This window comes from Gasterosteus aculeatus, chromosome 18 (genome assembly GCF_964276395.1).
Source record: "Gasterosteus aculeatus chromosome 18, fGasAcu3.hap1.1, whole genome shotgun sequence".
Classification (NCBI taxonomy): Eukaryota; Metazoa; Chordata; class Actinopteri; order Perciformes; family Gasterosteidae; genus Gasterosteus; species Gasterosteus aculeatus.
Window position 1 is genome coordinate 13,153,287 of NC_135706.1, and position 20,529 is coordinate 13,173,815.

General features: G+C 48.7%; 1 protein-coding gene across 4 annotated transcripts in view; it reads left to right on the top strand.

The window, feature by feature from the left end:
- Positions 1-20,529, top strand: part of col12a1b (collagen, type XII, alpha 1b) — a 60,348-nt gene that overhangs the window by 18,362 nt on the left and 21,457 nt on the right. For 3 of the 4 annotated variants that reach the window (XM_078093390.1, XM_040160972.2, XM_078093391.1), the window contains 32 exons: positions 190-456; positions 919-1,111; positions 1,384-1,508; positions 2,516-2,665; positions 2,757-2,876; positions 2,976-3,140; positions 3,261-3,407; positions 4,139-4,281; positions 5,736-5,865; positions 6,826-6,971; positions 7,180-7,306; positions 7,494-7,630; positions 8,727-8,856; positions 9,170-9,309; positions 9,985-10,117; positions 10,241-10,258; positions 11,015-11,154; positions 12,617-12,746; positions 12,939-13,078; positions 13,292-13,421; positions 13,907-14,046; positions 14,138-14,267; positions 14,359-14,498; positions 15,478-15,607; positions 15,738-15,877; positions 16,657-16,786; positions 17,086-17,225; positions 17,303-17,432; positions 18,909-19,048; positions 19,249-19,378; positions 19,589-19,728; positions 20,118-20,247. In XM_078093390.1, coding sequence (XP_077949516.1) covers positions 190-456; positions 919-1,111; positions 1,384-1,508; positions 2,516-2,665; positions 2,757-2,876; positions 2,976-3,140; positions 3,261-3,407; positions 4,139-4,281; positions 5,736-5,865; positions 6,826-6,971; positions 7,180-7,306; positions 7,494-7,630; positions 8,727-8,856; positions 9,170-9,309; positions 9,985-10,117; positions 10,241-10,258; positions 11,015-11,154; positions 12,617-12,746; positions 12,939-13,078; positions 13,292-13,421; positions 13,907-14,046; positions 14,138-14,267; positions 14,359-14,498; positions 15,478-15,607; positions 15,738-15,877; positions 16,657-16,786; positions 17,086-17,225; positions 17,303-17,432; positions 18,909-19,048; positions 19,249-19,378; positions 19,589-19,728; positions 20,118-20,247 — 4,431 coding nt within the window. The remainder of the gene's footprint in view (positions 1-189; positions 457-918; positions 1,112-1,383; positions 1,509-2,515; positions 2,666-2,756; positions 2,877-2,975; positions 3,141-3,260; positions 3,408-4,138; positions 4,282-5,735; positions 5,866-6,825; positions 6,972-7,179; positions 7,307-7,493; positions 7,631-8,726; positions 8,857-9,169; positions 9,310-9,984; positions 10,118-10,240; positions 10,259-11,014; positions 11,155-12,616; positions 12,747-12,938; positions 13,079-13,291; positions 13,422-13,906; positions 14,047-14,137; positions 14,268-14,358; positions 14,499-15,477; positions 15,608-15,737; positions 15,878-16,656; positions 16,787-17,085; positions 17,226-17,302; positions 17,433-18,908; positions 19,049-19,248; positions 19,379-19,588; positions 19,729-20,117; positions 20,248-20,529) is intronic. The other variant, XM_078093389.1, reaches the window with a different exon arrangement.

Below are 20,529 nucleotides of genomic sequence, written 5' to 3' on the forward strand. Positions count from 1 at the left end.
CGAACGATTACTGTTTTAAGAGGTTATGATAGAAAATAACAAAATGTTTACGGCTGTTCGGTAGCCCCCAAACACAGCCGTGCACATGGGATTATAAACGTGTGAAGATCCAGAGAGCTTTATAACATTTTATAATTATAATTACGGTGTTACGGCCACATTGGATAAAACATGTTTTTCTACTTTCAGCCTCCCCCGCCGGCAAAAAGTTGACGGTGAAAGACGAGACGGAGCGGTCCATGAGGGTCTCCTGGACGCCGGCGCCGGGCAAGCTGCTCCACTACCGGCTCAAGTACTTCCCCATCGGCGGAGGCAAGGAAACGATACTCAAGATCCCCAGGACGAGCACCTCCACCCTCATGGGGCGCCTGCAGCCCACCACCACCTACAACATCTCCGTCCACCCCATCTACAAGGGCAGGGAAGGCAAAGCAAGGCAAGGAGTAGGAACCACACGTACGTTGGCCCATAATTCAACCCTCTGACTGACACTCTGCCCCCCCACACCTCAGAACGCCTTGTCATGGACACCCCCCGAGGGTCACATGGGCATCATGTGACTGGCCCGTCAGGCTGGATGTGAAGTTTTTAAATGGAATGTTCACCCATGTACCTACAGGACAAAAAAAGTCCCATTCTACGACTGACGAAAAACATTGCTTGAATATTATATAATAATATATTATTTATATCTTAAATCTGTCAACCAATATCAGTCCTAAATATCATTAATAATAATATAATATTATATTATTAAGGAAATATTCAATAAGAATTTTATTTGAAGCCTTTTGCATAACATGCAAACCGGCTGTGATGTTGAAAAGCGAAACCTTCAGCGTGACTCTGCTTCGTGATGGGCGGTCAGTTATTCTGCACAGGCTCTGTCCTGAAGTCCCGGGTTTCTTTCTGTTTCAGTGTCGCCCTACAAGGCCCCCAGGAACCTCCAGACCTCGGAGCCCACTAAGACCAGTTTCAGGGTCTCCTGGGATCCTGCTCCCGGAGAGGTCCGAGGCTACAAAGTGACCTTTCACCCCGACGGGAACGACATCGATCTCGGGGAGCTGCGGGTCGGACCCTACGACAACACGGTGGTTCTGGAGGAGCTCAGGTAAGAAGAGATGATTACAGATGTTTGTACACGTTCCTTAATTCAGCGTTTCTTATTACTTAGTTATTATAACTTATTACTGAGCCATACGGCAGTGTGTGTGGATGTATTCAGTTTAAAACATATACGTAGATAGATAGATCTATGTATAAAAATAGGAAATATTTTTATATATGTTGTACAACTTACTGAATAGTAATGGGAGGGTGGAGTCCACTCTCTGGAGTCAAACGCTGATGTCACTTCCTGTCTCGTGTCCCTCCGTCCTGCAGGGCGGGGACAAAGTACTCGGTGGCCGTGTCCGGGATGTTCGACGGTGGGGAGAGCAGGCCTCTGGCTGGAGAGGAGAAGACCACCTTCATAGAAACCACCGAGCCGCCCCCCGTTGATCCCTCAGGTGAAAGCCGATGGCTCCTCCCACACCGAGAACCGGGCGCCGTCTGGTCCGAATTTCTGGGGGGGGGGGTTGAGTTATGGTTTGAGCCTCCCCACCCCTCCCCCCCCCTCCAAGCAATGCGCCGACCTCTAAAGAATCACGCTTTCAAATATTAAGTTATTTCTAGTTGAGAGCCAGAGACATGTCCCATGTCCTCTCCTGTAAACAAAGAGGACCAAATCGTTAGTAGATCCTTTAAAAGAAGTTACTACTGAACCTTTGTTCTTCATATCGCAGCATTCAATGCACTTAAAGTATCCATGAATAGATATGAGTTTACACATAATTACTCGTCCTCCTCATCACTAAGCTAAAGCTGACCCCGCCCCCAATCAAACGCAAAGGGGGAGATCTCGAGGTCCTGCTGCAATGAGGAGCACATCCAGGATGTTCCCTCAGAGAGCATGGAGGCTCAAGCCACCTCGCTGAAGGTCGTTAAATGAAATTAAAACGTCATGAGAGACAGTCGAGAGGAGAAGCTTCCACATGCATTCCTGCAAAAGAAACGAGACGATCCGACAAACCACAACCACGGCCTCGAGCATCTACTCCTGCCGAAACATATGTCAACATTTTCATATTTCTTAATTGATGGTCTAACCTGTTCTCCATTCCAAACACAGGGGCCCAAAACAATAGATAAATAGAGGAGGAGGGGCGGCCATGTTTATTTTCCCCAGGGGCCCGGAGCCTGAATGTGCAGCGGGGGCTTCGCATAAATCACAGAAGAGACCCCGTGGGGCCCGACGTCTCAGCTCATCCAGCAACAGCTGTTCCACAACGTGTCAATTATTGTTGTTGTTGTTGTTGTTGTTATGTAAACAGAAACATGCTGTAAGAAACGTCTTCCTCCTGTGATTCTGCCTCTGCCGTTTCCTCTCACACACACACACACACACACATCAGGCGCTCTCTTGTGTGGTGGCGTGCCAGGCCTCTGACCCCCTCCCCCACCCCCCTCTGTACAGAGGCCCAGTGTAGGACCACAGCGAGGGCCGACCTGGTGCTGCTAGTGGACGGCTCTTGGAGCATCGGACGCATCAACTTCAAAACCATCCGCAGCTTCATCGCCCGCATGGTCAGCGTGTTCGACGTGGGACCCGACCGCGTCCAGATCGGTAATCGGGAGTCGGCTCGTTTTCACAGGTCTGATGCTCACAGATTCTTCATTAGCGCTAAACCGTCGGGCATCTGGGGTCTCCTCTGCAGGTCTGGCCCAGTACAGCGGAGACCCCAAGACCCAGTGGCACCTGAACGCCCACCTGACCAAGACCTCCCTGCTGGAGGCCATCGCCAACCTGCCCTACAAAGGAGGCAACACCATGACAGGTGGGTCGGGCCTGGTCCTCTAGGGGGGGTCTCTATCAGTGCTCTCTATGGGGGTTTTCTATGGGTGAGCGCTTCAGTGAAACCCTTTTCTGCTCTCAGGCATGGCCATGAACTTCATCCTCGAGAACAACTTCCAAACCAACGTGGGGATGCGGGACGACGCCCGGAAGATCGGCATCCTGATCACGGACGGGAAGTCGCAGGACGAGATCGTCTCCACCTCGCAGAAGCTGAGAGACAGCGGCATCGAGCTCTACGCCATCGGTGCGTGGCTTTGCCCCCCCCCGTCACAAACTAGCCTGAGCTGCAGGGAGATGTCAGACGCACGCTGTATTTTCTTCTTCAGCAAATGAAGACCTGGATCTGTGACCTTTGATTTCTCAGGTGTGAAGAACGCCGACGAGAACGAGCTGAGGTCCATCGCCACCGACCCCGATGAGATCCACATGTACAACGTCAAGGACTTCAAGTTCCTGGTGGACATCGTGGACGAACTCACCGTCAACCTGTGCAACAGCGTCAAAGGCCCGGGTAGGAACAGTCAGCGGAACCCTCGCTCTGCCACAAGGAGACATTTACACACGCTGATTTCCTGTGACGAGTGAAGGTAGAAGAGCTGCAGCTGGTCTTCTCTCTCTGGAGACACAGTTCACAACAAGAGCGGCTGGGATGTCAGATAGTCACGGTGCTGGTCTCTCTACAGAGGACGGCCCCGGTCTGAATATTCTCACAGAGCTGTCCCTTTAAGACGAGCATGTGGTTGAGCCGTGTTCCAGATGTGTGTAAGCTGGCGTTTTATCGTCTGTTCCCTTTGACTCAGGCGCACAAACGTCCTGCACGGACCAGACCTGCTTGCTGTGAATTAAAAACGCACAAGCCAGTTAAATGTAAAAAACAGCCCTGAATGACGTCTACGCTGAAACTCTCTGAATAACATCAGAGGAATCGCTTTGTGTGATGAAACTAACAGCTGCAAAAAAGCACCAATCGAAGAACAAAGCGTCCTGATCCACAGATCAATCGGCCGAGGTGCTGCCCGACAACCTGGATCACAGAGTAAGAAGGATGTTGGCAGCACACATGCAAGTCGGTTTTCTTTTTAAGAGTCTGTGGGACATTGGGCAATACAGAACGTTTGAAGAGAAACCACAGAGAAATCTTTCCTCAGTCACGAGACATGCTGCAGATTTGTGTATGTCGGGGTCACGGTGTGAAATACTTTGGCGCGTCGGCTCATATTCGTCGGCTTCATTCCTTTCCAGGAGGGGAGCCGGAGGCCCCCACCGACCTGGTGACCTCGGAGGTGACCCACCGCTCCTTCCGGGCCACCTGGACGGCGCCCGGCGGGCCCGTGGACATGTACCGCCTCACCTACGCCACGGTGGCCGGAGGACCCACCGAGCAGGTGAGATGAGGAATTAAAATGAACCCAAATCAAGAGAGATGAGGATTTTATTCAGCCAAATGAGAAGAGATCTCCTCTTCCTCTGAGCCATAGAGCTCCATGGAACACATCTAGGAGCTTCACTGCTGCTGCGGCACCACCAGGTGTACACACATACTTATATGCACACACACCTATATATATGTATGTCTATCTTCAGTAGGAACCAATGGGCCACAGACAGGAAGTCAGGCAGAATTGAGAGACGGACCAACATGTTGGGGGGTTTGTTGACTAGAAGCAGAATGAAGGATGTTCCTGGTTCAGATAAAGCGGTTCCATTACTGGTAGCAGAGCGCCCGCCCCTCCCTCCAAAAACAACAAGATGTGTGATGTTTACACGCTTAAGGCTGGCGCATGTTTCTGCGTCATCTTTACGCACCGTTGTGTCGACGCACTTTCAATTCATGGTTCTAAAAGTCTTGGGTGTGTTGCAGAGGAATTCACCTCCAGAACAACAGGTGGAGTAACGTGTTTTTGTTGACGACGACCTAGAGAGTCACGTCTTTGTTTGTGGAAGTTGTTGGTTTGTTCATTTATTTATCATAGACTTTATTGCCCCGTGCATCGACACTGCTGCTTGTCATCGCGGACACATTTGTCCCGTATTTTTCTCCACAACTTTGTTCACCCCTCGACCGGCATCCGCACGTCCTTATAGTCCGCCAATGACGGGTTGTATAAGCGGTCATATTTACGCATTTCTTCCGACAAAAGCTCTTCAATCTGATCCGTTCTCTGGTTAACATTCTTCGTTTTAATAATGGCGGCATTGTGCTATGAAAACAGAAATGTGAGACTCCGTAAAGGATGCAGTTAGCAGACCAGTGTCTCGCTGACGAGAGGGTAACATTACTATATGTTTGGTATTTATTCACTGGGGAGGGATTCATGGAGCCAATCAGACTCCACGTCTCCGAGTTCAAGGAGTCCGTCTGGAGGAGGAGGGGTGAGGCGGGGGGCTCTCCATGTTCCTCGCACCTCGGAGGGGGGAGGAAGTCTTTGGCTGTGAAGACCTGAGTCACCTCCAAGTTCCTGGAGCTTTAGCTGTGTTCGAATTCTTCCTCGCTGAAGCTCTTCCTCACAGAGCGGACGGCGGCCATCTTGGCTCTACGTCACTTCTTTACGAGATTCCTGAACCAGAGAGTGATCAATCCTCTGAAGACCACAGATGATGTTTGCTGATTTCAACGTTTAACGCTGCACTTTGATCCTTTTCCTTCATAATCCGCCAGACCGAAACTCTCAGTAGATTTATTCTGAAAGGGTTTTTGAGATGAACAAAACATTGGCAGCTTCTCTATAGAATAATACCAGCGCCAGCGGAGGATTTGACATATTTGTCATTGTTTGTGAAAGGAGTCGCCGAGAGGAACGGATGTCCTCGGTGTGAAAGCGGGTTCTTTGTGTTTCAGCTGCTGGTCCAAGGCTCCCTGAACAGTGCGCTGCTGGAGGGCCTGAGCCCTTTGACTGCGTACCAGGTCAACGTCTACGCCGTGGTGGGCCAGGAGAGCAGCGAGCCCCTCACAGGCATCGAGACCACCTGTAAGTGGAAGAAAAAAAAGAAAATGTGAAAACACAAATGTTCACCAAAAAAAAGATAACCCGATTTTTTATTTTTTTATTATATTTTTAAAAGAAAATTAAAAAACAAAACAAACAAACATGAATCTAAGTGAGCTAGTAGTCACTTTGAAGCAAGGACATATCAACCGTCCTTCAAATAATCTGATACAATTTAGCGTCACTTTCAGTGCTTTTGCTTGTCGCTTCCTTTCCTTTTTAAATGTGTCCTCCAATGAGCCCTTCCCCACTCTCATAAAACCCAAAGTGATGATTATTAGATGGCTGCTCAGTAGATCTCTGTGGTTTGTTTTAAACTGAACTAAACTAAACACACACTTAACACTGAGTTCAGGTCAGGATGTCCTCCATCTGGAGTCCATCAGTGTAACTCAGGCGTGAAGGCTGCAGAGGGATAAAAACGTTATGTTTACGGGGGGGGGGGGAGAGTTCCTGCAGATCATAAGTTCCTCCTTGTGAAAGTAGCTATCGTCATGATGATGCCTCAGGACATTTGTTCATGGAGCTACAACACAATTAACAATCATCACAAATGTCACATTTACCGCTCAATGTTGTTGAGTGTCCATTGATCCTCGCTGTCATAAACTGGTACAAGGGAATAAATATGCAATGTTTATGTAAAGGTATTGAAGTCACATATGGGATGAAAATGATGCCCAACCAAAGTAGTTATTGTCACTTCATAGTGTTATTTTTCCTTTAAATTTTGGTAAATTATAAATGAATGTATTAGATTCGAGTGTTATTTTAAAAAGTCTTGAACAGTCTTCACTTGCTATAAACTGAAGGATCACAGTTCGTTTCATTATACATTTTCCTTTGCAAAAAGAGAAAGCAAACTCCATTGTCGGCCGTCCTGTAGTGCGTCATGTGACTCCGAAGCGCCGCGTCTCAGGCCGTGTTTCTCTGTGCTCTCAGTGCCGCTGTCGGCCGTGAGCGACATGAAGGTGTTCGACGAGACCTCCAGCTCCATGAAGGTCAGCTGGGCCCGGGCGGACGGAGCCACCGGCTACATGCTGCTGTATAAGTCCACCAACGCCACCGGGCCTCAGCTGGAGAACGAGGTAAAGTGGAGCCAACCGGCAGGGTTAGAAAATTCTCTATTCTCTCTTCTGACCACCAGGGGGCGACTCCTCTGGTCCTATAGAAGTCTATGAGAAAAGGACTCTTCTTCTTCAACACAGCGTGATATTCATTTAATAAATGATGGTCCAATTAGAGTCAAATGGATCATAAAGCAGGAGATAAAATAAAATGTCTGCCCTTTTTCAGATTCGTGTTGGAGATGTGACCGAGGTCCAGCTGGTGCAGCTGATCCCCGACACACAGTACTCCATCTCTCTCTACGCGCTGCACGGAGAAGCTGCCAGCGACCCTCTGGAGAGGCGAGGAGTCACCTGTAAGTCGTGCTTTAACTCCTCTGAAGACAAGAATAACCGTTAGAAGCAGGACAGGCGGGGTTTAGCAGCAAAGTAACTTCAGGCCAAAGCCTGGTTTCAAATAAACACGACAAATGTTCTTTCTGGAAAATGCAGATTTATACTCCCATAAAGCCGGAAACATATTGTCCCCCTGTCTTGCTTCAGTGCCGGTTCTTCCTGCCGGAGTCCTGAGGATCACCGACGTCACCCACAGCACTATGAGGCTGTACTGGGACGCCGCCCCCGGCGCCGTCCGCAAGTACATCATCACCTACAAGCCGGAGGAAGGCGACCTGAAGGAGGTAACGCCCATCCATAATGAAACATATTCATGGTCAAATGAATATGTTTGCTTTTGCACTTCCTTGTTTCGGTGGCCGGGACTCCGCTTCCTGATTCACACATTCACGCTTCCATAGAAGACACTCAATGCTTGTGTTCCATTTTACGTTGTTTATTTTTTAAGTTTTACATTTGGTCGTTTCATTTGAACATAATTAACAGAGTGGACAACGTAAGGTCGAAAGACTGTGCCGATGTCCCGTCCAATACAAAAGCCAGCCCCGGTGCCTCAGTCCCACCCCCTCCTCTTATCCGCTGATCCTCATCAGGTGCTATCTAATGCATCATAAAGAAAGTTATTTCAAATATGTACAAAAAATACATTAAGAGAATACGCATAATTCCTACCAACAAAACAAATAAATGATTTGTAACAAAACAGAAAATATGGCTCCAACAAGCCAACCGTTTGGACGTTTGGTTTTTTTGGGGTTGGGCGCTGCAGCTGAGCTGACCTTGGCTCAGGGAGGGAGACCAGGAAGTCACAGCAGCAGCCAGACCTCTGTGATAAAAGCCGTCTGCTGGCAGAGAGAACCCCCCTTCCCCCCTCACTCGGATGTCAGCGAAGGACAAACAGTCTGGGATGAATTGGCAGCCGGAGGAGCCCACCCCCCCCCCCACCTCTCCCCCCCTTCCCAGGAAGACGTTTCCAGGAAGCTGTGATGGATGAATCCACGACTGCTCTTACGGATTACCGCTGAAGACGTCTTGTCCCTGGAGGAGACGCCACGCTGTGGATTAATGCCTGAAGACATTTTTTTACTTCAAGACGCAGCGTCTTCATACAGAAAACATTCACCATCATAATCTCCGTCCTCACAGAGACAAAAGTCTTCTTCTTCTCTGGCTGCTTGTCTCAGGGAACATGTTGGAGATAAGTGCTTATTTCTAACAAATGGTTAACATACTTTTCACATCAGCAGCAAAGACATTTTAAGTGTCAATTTCAAAGGTTCATTTTTTGCCGCATCATGAATGCCCCCACCAAGAACATTGTTGTCCATAAAAGCAACATATTATAACTTAACATTTAAAAATAACGTTTGTGACCTGCAGATGGAAGTCGACGGCGACGTCACCACGCTGGACCTGTCCAGCCTCATCTCCCAAACCGAGTACGACGTGGCCGTCACGCCCTTCTACGACGAGGGGCCCGCTGCCCCCATGATGGGAACCGCCATCACAGGTCTGCGTCGCGTCTCTCTCTCGTTTCCTCAGCTATTCTTCTACAGCTTTCTCTCACACACATTCAGACATCAGATGTATTTATTACATCTAGGGTTACGATCTCCATCCTGGAGATTTTAGTTCATCCAGGTAATTAAGAAACATAATACGCTAACCTTCACGTTAATCTGAGAAATTAAGAGAAAATAACGTGTCCTCACAATCAAGGTCCAATGCCTGGTCCCCCCAAAGATAGCAGTACAAGATGACACACACACACACACACACACAGGTCCTCGCTCTTCTCACCTTCTTGCCGTCCGTGTGAACAGATGTCGTTCCTGCTCCCAAAGACCTGCAGTTCTCTGAGGTGACCCAGACCTCCTTCAGGGTCTCCTGGCAGCACGGGGCCCCTGACGTGTCCCTCTATCGCATCGGCTGGACCAAGAAGGGGGAGCAGGAGCCTCAGTTTGTGAGTCCAGTCAGAGTGGGGGGTTTCCCGTAATACATCACCACAGTTCCTTTCAATCATCAGCACTTGATTAACACTGTTTTGTCCCTATTACTTCTGCCTTTTTTTATTTTTTAAATCCATCGCTCTGGTTCTTTGTCTTTAAATACGAGCTGAAGCGGAGAAACAGTTGTGATCGTGAAGCAGCAGAAGAAGAACAGTTCCCTCAAACGCTGTCGCCAGGACTTCAGCTGAAGCAACAATAAAGCTCTTTCTTTTCTCCTTGTTATGTGTTGGACACGTTCTGCCACTCCCGGCCAGCTCTCGCTCCAGCGCAAACATGTGTGAATCCAACGCCGGGTCGCTCATCGCTGCCCGCCTCCAGATCTACTCAGTATTCCACTGTGTCAGAGGTCCACTTTAAATCAGGACGAGGTCCTTTTTGAGAGGAAGCAGGGGGTCGTCCTTCAGTCAGCAGAGAGGAAGTCGAGCCGCTGAGGTCTCGGGGAGGGGGCGTGGGTGTCGTCCTTCCATCAGGGGATCGGGATCGGAGATAGACCTTGTGGGCGGGGCCTGTACATAAGGAGAGGGCCGAGGTCAACAGTTAAAGGGGTCTACCTGGTCATCTGTAGCACCATTCATTGCTAATTGCCCTGCTCTTCCTCTTCCTCCTCCTCCTCCTCCTCCTCATCCAAGGCCATCTTGAACAGCGATGAGACCACCACCGTTCTGCCCAACCTGGACCCCGACACCGAGTACTCCGTCACCGTCACGGCCATCTACCCCGACGAGTCAGAGAGCGAGGACCTGATTGGGAGGGAGCGCACACGTAAGCACACTAACCGCCCCCCACCCCCCACCCCCCCACACACACACACACACACCATTTTACACTCCCGGGTTTGACTCCCTTTGGAATAACAATGTTTGTTTTCTCGACGTCTCTCTCTAGTGTTAAAGGCCCCGGATGGTATGTGATAAGAGAGTCACTGTGCTGATGGATGTGTGTTGCGACCATGAGGGACTCCTCCTCTTCCTCCTTCTCCTCCTCTTCCTCCTTCTTAACTGCATGTCACAATCTGCGTTCACACCTCGAGCCCCTCCCTCCACGTGGCCGTTCTGCTACCACAGACACACGCAAAGATTGTGGCGTAAACGCAGACCTCCACCCATGTGACCCAGTGTCCTAATTCCACCATCAGTCCTTCTGTTCGTTACCCCCATCTTAACATGTCCGTTGTCACAGTAACGTCATCCCTCAACAGAGTGGCGCTGAGCTCGGTCCTCGGGTTAATGAGGCTGCATGTCGTCTTGCTGTGAGGTTTGAGGATCAGAGAACGTCACGCTGCAGATTATGTTTGGTGTTATTTCAACTATTCACGTTGACTCGGTGCAAAATTTACAGACGCAACTAACGAGGAGGAACAATTGACATTGATATCGTCTCTGAAGTCTCTGACCTCCAGCTTCACCCTCGTTCTCCTGTTTCCTGCTTCCACCCTAAAAACTGAACCCTTTCAGCCATATTGTCTGGACAGTGTCTCTGTCCCGCCATCTTCAACCTCACCACCATCATCATCGCGGTCGTCATCATCATCATCATCATCATCACCATCATCATCAACATCATCATCATCTTCCTCACCACCGCCCCCATCCCTAACCCCCCCCCACAGCTGCTCTGCCCCCTCAGTCTGTCTCACCGGGTTCCTCCCTGTGTCCTCAGTGCTGGTTCAGCCTCCCCGGAACTTGAGGATTTTCAACGCGACCACGACCACGCTGGCGGTGAAGTGGGACTCCGCCCCCGGCGCCGTCCAGAACTACAAGATCAGCTACAAGCCGGTCGCTGGAGGCGAGCCTCTCTCGGTGAGTTCATATTATATTTTTTTAAATTATACAAAATATTTGTACCCCCCACACCCTGCGCGCTGATTGGCTCAGAAACCGAGCGGCTGCGTGAAAAGTACTTGGATGGAGTCACAAATCTTTTTATTGTGTCTCTTGAGATGTTATGACAGCGTTTGGCCCAAACAAAGTGTGGGAGGGGGAAGCGTGTCTGATGGATGCAGTGCCTCCCCCCCCGCCTCTCTGACTTGTGGAACCAGGCGGGATGAGCTCAGGGTTTCCTCCCTCACTCCCACAGCTGAATAAATACCAGCAGAAACTACCGTTTAAAGATGAAGGCAGAGAGGAGGGGGTCTTCCTGTAACCCCCCAGGACTAAATCCCCCCGGACACCCACAGAGATGAGAATATGAAGACAAACATTGTCTCCGTATTCATGACTCACTTCCTCACCACAGTCACAAAGGCGGACTAATCCGCCGCGGAAAATTGTCCCCTGTGACGAGGTTTGAGTCTTCAATGGGAACCAATGGGAGCTGAGAGTCAGACAGGAAGTGAGGGGCTAATAATATTCATACACATATATATATGTATACATATACATGTATATACTGTATGTTTGACGTGGATAGAATAAATTGTTCGTCATAAAAGCAGCTACACGTGTAAAGCGATGTGACTTTTGGGATGTGAAGGATTGAGTGTGATGTCACGTCGGGATTAAAAGATATTGTCCTGTAAACAAAGTTTACACAAGTCACAAGTAAAACCAACTCGGAGATTAAACATCCACCCGAATACCCGACGTACTGGTGTAGCTGTGACGTGTCTCCTCGCAGACTGTTTACAGCCTCCATCAGTGTGTTTACACACTCACATTCTTTCCTCAAAGGCCTTTGAGAGAAATATTTGACATACTTGTGTTTCAATAGAATAAATAGTTGGCTGACATCTTGTCCTCAGATGCAGAAGATCGGTCTGTGATTCCAGTAGATCCGTGTTCTACTCGGGTCTATTTTAGAACCCTAGAATATTTAGAATATCTTCACCTCTTTACCTTGATGTCGGACAGGACTTTATGACAGGAGTTGTCTCTATAAAGACCCCAGACTCCTTTTAGAAAAACAGAGATTTAACTCTGATCTTCTTCTTCTGTTTGTTTTATTGTGAGACTAACGGTTTTAAGTCTTTAAGTACTCATAGGCAATTCCATGTATTATTCTGTATCATTTTAACATTGATGTATTAATGTGTTCATCACTAGTATCGGTAGAGATTTATTACCTCGGTGGAGTATTTCATCTATGCTAGGTAGCTAGTAGCTGAACTGTCGTGCAGTCGTAGCACGAAGTAGCTTAACGTGAAACAACAGAGGTTGGAATAGTTTTATGTGAACCAATCTTCCTAAATGTCAATTTGATATATTGACATATCCACCTTATTTTTGATGATGTCGGCATGTCACTCGTTTCCTGTAACAACAGACACAGGTCGGAGGGAAGAAGACCAGCGTCATCCTGCAGAAGCTGGAGCCCGACACCAAGTACTTCGTCAGCGTGGCGGCCGTCTACCCGACGGGGGTCCAGCGGGAAATCAGCGGGGAGGGGCAGACCAGTAAGAGCCCTTTCTCTATTTATTACACCACACGAGTAAAAGTCTTGCTTGACATATTTTATTATTTATTTTAAGTTAATTGAGTTATATATGAGTATATATGAGCTTTTTGATGTGAAACAAGTTCAGTAAATGCACCAAAATTAACCTACTCTATGCTGATGACTCACCTGTGCCACCCCCCCCCCTTAGAGCCAATGGGTGGAGTGAGGAACCTGCAGGTGTTGAACCCCACCATGACCACGCTGAACGTGCGCTGGGAGCCCGCCGAGGGACGAGTGAAGGAGTACAGAGTCGTCTATGTACCTGCCGCCGGGGGAGCCGAGAGCATGGTAGGAATGGTAGGACTGGTAGATCTGCTAGGACTGGTTGGACTGGTAGGTCTGCTAGGACTTGTAGGACTGGTAGCACCAGTAGGACTGGTAGGAGTGGTTGGACTGGTGGGTCTTGTAGGACTGGTAGGACTGGTGGTACTGATGGGACTGGTAGGTCTGGTAGGCATCGCTCACAGGGAGCCTGAACTGTCTCCTTGTTGTTGGTGCCAGGAGACGGTGTCGGCAGGAACCAGCAGCACCATCCTGAGAGGCCTGCAGCCCGACACGCTGTACTCTGTCTCTCTGGTGCCGGTGTACGCCATCGGGGACGGAAAGAGGATGTCTGAAAATGGAAAGACACGTAAGACACAACGCTACGCGGTTTAGAGTCCCTCAGTCTTCATTCTGAACAAAAGCTACTTTAAAAAAACAGTTCTTCTTCTTACAGCCCATCAAATATAGTTAAATACGGTAAAAGTGAACTTATTAGGGAAAATAACCTAATAACCAGACGAGTGGCTGGACTCGAAACGTATGATGCACATTTAAGAATATTAAATCTCATGTAAAAATGTGATGAGCTTTGGCTTTTTCAAATGTTTTAACTTGATTTTATTCACGTTATCTCCGTTGAGATGAGTTTAAAAGAATTGACTCAAGTTGACTGATTAAAGTCAGGCTCAGTTGAACTAAAACTGAGTGAATCCAAACAAGATATCCTTGATGATGAAGATGAAGATGATGATGATGATGATGAGAGCCCTGTTACCTTTACTCTGAAACTGTAAAACAGATCGGTTTAAACTGTTCAAACCTACAACTAACCCCACCCCTCCTCCTGCCCAGGGCCCTTGGGGGGGGTGAAGAACCTGCGGGTGTCGGACCCCACCATGACCTCCCTGGCCGTGACCTGGGACCCGGCGGACGGAGCCGTGCGCCTCTACAAGGTCTTCTTCAAGCCGGCGGCCGGCGGCCGAGAGGAGATGGTGAGGACTAGAGCGCAAAGTGACCTTCATTTGGCCCTCATGTGACCCTCATGGGACCCTCATGTGACCTTCATATGACCTCTTTCCACAGGAACAAGTCCCTGTGGGCACCACCAGCATCATCCTGAGGAATCTGATGCCCGACACGCCGTACACAGTATCCGTGCTGCCGGTGTACCCGGCCCGGGAGGGGAAGCGCCAGTCGGAGAACGGGAAGACGCGTGAGTCGCCCTTTTCGGTCAAATTATGTTTTTGGATCGTGGCGAAGTTCGCCGGCCCTCCTTTCATCATCCGTCCTCTGCCCGCCACCAGTGCCTCTGAGCGGAGTGGGCGACATGAAGGTGAGCGACCCGACCATAACCACGCTCACCGTCACCTGGAACCCCGCCGACGGCAACGTGCAGGGCTACAAGGTGGTCTACACTCCTACAGACGGAGGGCTGGAGATCGTGGTGAGGTCCTCCTTTTCTTAGATTAGAGACTCAAAGGTGTTAGTTGCATACCAATGTGTTCATATGGACGTGATCAGAACTTCACTGGAGAGAGACGGCTTTCTATCCATACAGATAGTATATATAATAAGAGCGAATGTAGGGAAGCATACAGTAGGTGTGTAACAGCCGCAGTCACTAAAAGGCTTCGGCTTGCTTGAGTTCTCCAGAAAAACAAAAGGATCAAAGCGCTCCGTTCATCACAACGTCTCCTAAATCCTTTTTGCAAGAGAGCAGCCGCCATCGCCGTGCCGCATGTGGAATCGGTATTTCTGGAGAGAATGAGTAGGTGTAAATCCTGCTACTCTGACGCTTTGTGTGAGACAACAGCTGACTGAAGAAGTGTGCGTGAGGAAACACACATCTCCACCGATGACGTAACTTCTGGAGCAACCGTTAACGTCTCCGCTGCTGCTTCTTCAGACAGTAGGATAAACAACAGACATCTTGAAGTGACTGGAATCATGGGGGTCAGGGATTTATGATTTTATTTTACTATATATATCCATGTCTTTATAGAGACACCCAGAGACACTTTCTTATTCCCAATCAATCAAATAACCTTATATTTTCTGTTATATCTCAAAGTTAAACTGAAATCTAATATATTGGATGCATCTTTTAATTAAGTGTGTTGGGTCATATTATTGGGAACTGTTCAGGTAAATATAAATGTAACCAGCTACCAACTGGTTTCAGTGGAGAAACTAAATGGTTTTAGGATCTGCCCTGAAAGCATTAGCAACAATAATACATTTTATCTTAAAGTACCTAACTTCAGCAACGAACCTGTTTTTTTACCACTTTTTACCCTCCTCCGATCCAGAAGGGGAAGGTTTGTCTTTCCGGCTGCTGGAGGTCAAAGGTCAGGGCTCTGAATTCGGTTTCTCATTAAAGGGCCGTTCTGCCTGTGTGTTTTTTCTTCTTTTTCTTTTTCCAGGAACAAGTGTCCGAGAGCACCACCAGAACCGTCCTGGACAAGCTGCTGCCGGACACCCGCTACACCGTCACTGTGGTGCCCGTCTACGCGGAGGGAGACGGGCCCAGTCTGACCGACGTGGGGAAGACCAGTGAGTATCTGTGGACACCACGGTCACATTACTTCATGTTAGGCTTTAGAGGAACTCCACCATGGTCACATGACCTCACATTAGGCTATAAAGCTCTGATTCCGTCTTCCGTGTCCGTGTCTCCGCTCAGAGCCGCTGGGTTTCGCCAGGAACCTGCAGGTCACCGATCCCACCACCAGCACCCTGAACGTCCGCTGGGAGCCCGCCGAGGGGAAAGTACGCGAGTACATCGTTAGCTGGGTGCCCGCTGCCGGAGGAGAGCAGGACGTGGTAAGACTTGAGTCTCCACCACCAGGTTGGTGTCACCAAGTTCACACTTTGGACGAGACAAGCTGGTTTCTGGTGAAAAACAAAGTCGCATTAAGTGGGAAGCCAGTTTTTATGTAACTGACGAACTGAGTTTGTTCCAGATGTTGGATTTCTACCAGACATCATCATCCATGTTTCATTAGTATCTGCTTTTTTTTATCACTGTCTGGAATGTGAAATTAAATGTTTTTTTTAGCTTCCTGGAAATCTAAATGACTTTAAACTCTCTGTCCCTCACACACTGAACAGTATTTGTCGTTTAGTATTGTAACAGCATCTGTCTTTCATTTTGATTTCTCTGAGCCTCTGTGTTGCATAGTTTACCAGTGACTTTACCAGTAACTTTAGCATTGACTTTAAAAGTAACTTTACCAGTAACTTTAGCATTGACTTTACCAGTAACCTTACCAGTGACTTTACCAGTAAATGTAGCATTGACTTTACCAGTAACTTTAGCATTGACTTTACCAGTAACCCTACCAGTGACTTTACCAGTAACTTTAGCATTGACTTTACCAGTAACCTTACCAGTAACCTTAGCATTGACTTTACCAGTGAATTTACCAGTAACTTCACCAGTGACTTTACCAGTAACTTTAGCATTGACTTTACCAGTGACTTTACCAGTAACCTTTACTCACCTGATTTGATGGTGTCACTAGCAGATTAAGGAGGAGCTTCTTCTGCTTGCATCCGTCTTCACGTCTCAGCTTCTACTGTTGTTTTTTCTCGTCGACCAGGACCAGGTTTCTGGAACCAGCAGCTCCACCGTCCTGAAGAACTTGCAGCCCGACACCGAGTACAGCGTCACCGTGGTGCCGGTCTACGAGGAGATGGAGGGCCTGTCGCAGTCAAAGAACGGGAAGACGAGTGAGTTGATTTTGTCTTGCTAGTGGGGGAGGGGGACCGTGAGAAGAACTATGAGGAGCCAGAGCCTCGTGAATGTGGAGAAAGAATAGAACTCAGTAAAAGAAGGAAAAAAAAATCCACATGTTGGATTAGTGGAATATTTGTCTTTACTAACCACATTTTAGAATGAAGGCTTTTCAGAATAAAAGCACAGACTGGGTATCCTCCTGAGCAGCTTTGGGTGCTTCCTGTTTCTGGTGAACACTTAAAATGTAATTAAAATGTAAACTGATTAACCAGTAAATTCAAATCCACTTCAGATCCTCTGGGGGGGGTGAAGAACCTGCAGGTGATCGACCCGACCACCAGCACCCTGACGGCCCGCTGGGAAGCGGCGGTGGGCAACGTCCGCAGCTACAAGGTCTTCTACGCCGCTCAGCCGGGAGGAGAGCAGCGCATGGTAAGAAGGCTTCCATTAGCCACCATGCACCAACGTCCAGGATCCTAGATGAAATCTGAACACATTGCTCTGAACAGGAGGAGGTGTCGGGAGGCACCACCACCACCACCCTGAGGAACCTGGAGTCGGACACCGCGTACAGCGTGGCCGTGGTTCCCGTCTACCCGGACGTGGAGGGCATCCGGCAGACGGAGACGGGAAAGACGAGTGAGTCCTGACTTCAGCACGCGGCTCTCTGCCGACCCTGCCGACGATCGGATGGCACTCGACCCGTTGTGCTGGCTGCTGGGTCGTCTGTGTCCCGTCGTCTGCGTCTCTACTACGATGCTTCTGAGTGGAGCTAAAGTGCAAACCGTCTCAGTATTTCACTTATTGTGTCAAATAGAGTTGAAGCAGTCTGAGGTTCAGGCAAAGATTCACTTGCTGTTGGTCTCCGTCGAGTCAATCGAGGTTTCCTGGTTTCACTTCAATTCATTTTTTACAAAGTCTTTTTACCCCAATCGATCTATTCTGGGGCGAGATTTTATATGATAATGATAATCTTTTTGGATGGTTTCCTCCTGTGTGGCATCGTAGTGCAGCGTGGTTGTTACTGTAAAACTCGGAGACTCGTCGTGATGCGGTTTGGTTTGTGTGCTAAACTCGAGGATTTGAGCGGAATGTCGTTCTACTTAAATATTTAAAAATGTATGCAGTTAAGAGAGGGAGGTCAATCAAATCTTTGATTGGAGCGTTAGAGGTGGGCGGGCTCAGAGCTCCACACACTGTGGATGGAGGGAAGTCACGATTATTGGCTCTTACAGGAAAAAGCTTGATTTTTCTTCTCTTGCATATTTTGTAAAATAGTTGCACAATCTGACCAGGGGGATGCAATGGTTTTCATTTCATGTCGACTTTAAAGACGTTAATGTAATGTGTGTTTGTTGGGAGCTGAGGGAGCTTCAACACCATCCGACTCGCTGGGATCTGAAGTGATGAGGTCACCTGGCACATGCTGATTGGTCTCAGTGGAGGGAAACGTGGATGCAGTTAAGGGAAATGAAATCGGGTCTACCTTTGTGAAATGGTTGTAAGTTTGGTCGGCTTGGGGCATTCGAGTATCCGCCATCCAGTGACCTCATGTTTTATGCAACCACAAAACTCCTATTGTTCTTTTCATGCCGTTGATGTTTTCCTGATTTATTTCTATATTGGATCTTTGTTTTTGTTACAACGCAAAGAGATGAGAGGAAACTACAGCGGTGGAGTTGATCCCACTTCTCGTTTCCATGGCCGGTTATTCAGTGTCGGACTCGTGGCCGTCGCAGTGCTCTTCATTCCGCTGCTCAGAACGCTCTCTGCAGGAAACAGCATGACCACAAAAACATGCCTCAGAGGGAAGAACTACACTTTCACTGAGTACTGAAGGGAAACCGCGTCCCGTCACGAGGACGGAGAGTCCTTCAGAACACCTGCAAGTTATCCAGAAAATAACAGCGCAGTATTTACCTATTTGGACAATTGTATCTCACAAACGAAGATAACGAGAGCCAGAATGTTGAATGGGGACACTTCCCCATGTGAGGAACCCGCCCATCCGGTTCGTCCTGCTGGATAAAACAAATGCACCGGATTATTTCAAGCAGTTGTCCTTGTTTTTAGTCTGGTGTTCCAGAACCACGACGCGTCCCGTCTCTCTTTCAGAGCCTCTGGGTGGAGTGAAGAATCTTCAGGTGACCGACCCCACCACCAACTCTCTCCGGGTGCGCTGGGAGCCGGCCGAGGGCGACGTCAGGCAGTATCAAATCTTCTACGTCCCCACCGCGGGGGGCGCCGACGGCGTGGTGGGTTTGATGATGGAACTCCATTAAAGAACAAATATGTATATGTATATATATATCTATATATATATAGATATATATACAGTAAGGATATCGAACAAATCAACAGAGTTTCATTACAGCGCTGAAAGAAGAGGACACATATGTTAGAAGAACGAACCGATGAAGTGGACGTCTGTCCTCTCTGACTCTCCTTTCTTCAGGCTCAGGTGTCTGGGATGTCCACCAACACGGTGCTGAGGGACCTGCGTCCGGACACCGAGTACAACGTCACGCTGGTGCCCGTCTACTCCGACGTGGAGGGGAAACGCATGTCGGAGAACGGGAAGACAAGTGAGTTCCAGCTGTGAGCACATCTGGCCTCGTCCGTTTGAACAATGTACCTTTTCCTCGACTTGTAGTTGATATCGCTGAAGGAGGTTGAGGTGATCAAAGAAAGTCAGCAGATGTTTCTTCCCTGTGATTGACGCTTGGTAACTCGCTAGACGGTCTGACTCCACGGCGGCCGTAACTCACGCTTGGGCCCCGTGTTGTTTGTAACAGAGCCTCTGGGCGGAGTGAAGAACCTTCAGGTGACCGACCCCACCACCAGCTCCCTCAGGGTGCGCTGGGAGCCGGCGGAGGGCAACGTCCGCCAGTACCGCCTCTTCTACGTCCCTTCAGCGGGAGGCGCAGAGGACATGGTGAGACTTACTGCTTGCACCGACATAACATAGAAGCTACGATATAATGATGATAACAAGACATGTTAAGATAAGAAGCAACAGTATAATAAGATAGAGACCTGTCAGTGTGTAGCCCCGCCCTAAAGCATCCCCTGCTTCATGGTCTGTTTGACTCTAAACGGACCGTCATTTACTAAACAAACATCATGCTGTGTTGAAGAAGACTTGAAACTACAGACCATAAAGTCATGTTTACAATGTTTACTGAGGGAATAAATCAAGAGAGAAGTAGAGTCGCCCCCTGCTGGTCACTACACAGAATGCGGCTTTTGACACATAAAGCTCTGGCCTCTCTTAAAGATCCAGAGGTTGTCTCCTGGTAGTCATCTTGTGTTGTGTGTGAGCAGGAGCAGGTGTCAGGCGGCACCACCAACACCGTCCTGAGGAACCTGTTGTCGGACACCCCCTACACCGTGACCGTGGTCCCCGTCTACCCCGAGGGAGAAGGTCTGCGCCAGTCTGACGACGGGAAGACACGTAAGTCCTTGACTCTCCCCGCACCGTCCTCAGCGGGACCACGTCCACCGATTCAACACTTGCTCAAACTTTCTGAATATCTGCTGTGGGGATGTCGTTAGGGATCCGTGCAGAGAAATGACCTGCTCTCGCATCTTATAGTTAAACGAGACCTACTGGACACATTTAGACGGACAAGAAGACACTTAACACCTTCTTAAAGTAGGACTCTGAAATGTGTAAGTTACTACCCAGAAAGTGTCGTATTACTGTACATCTGGTCAATCTGCTGTTTGACTGAGC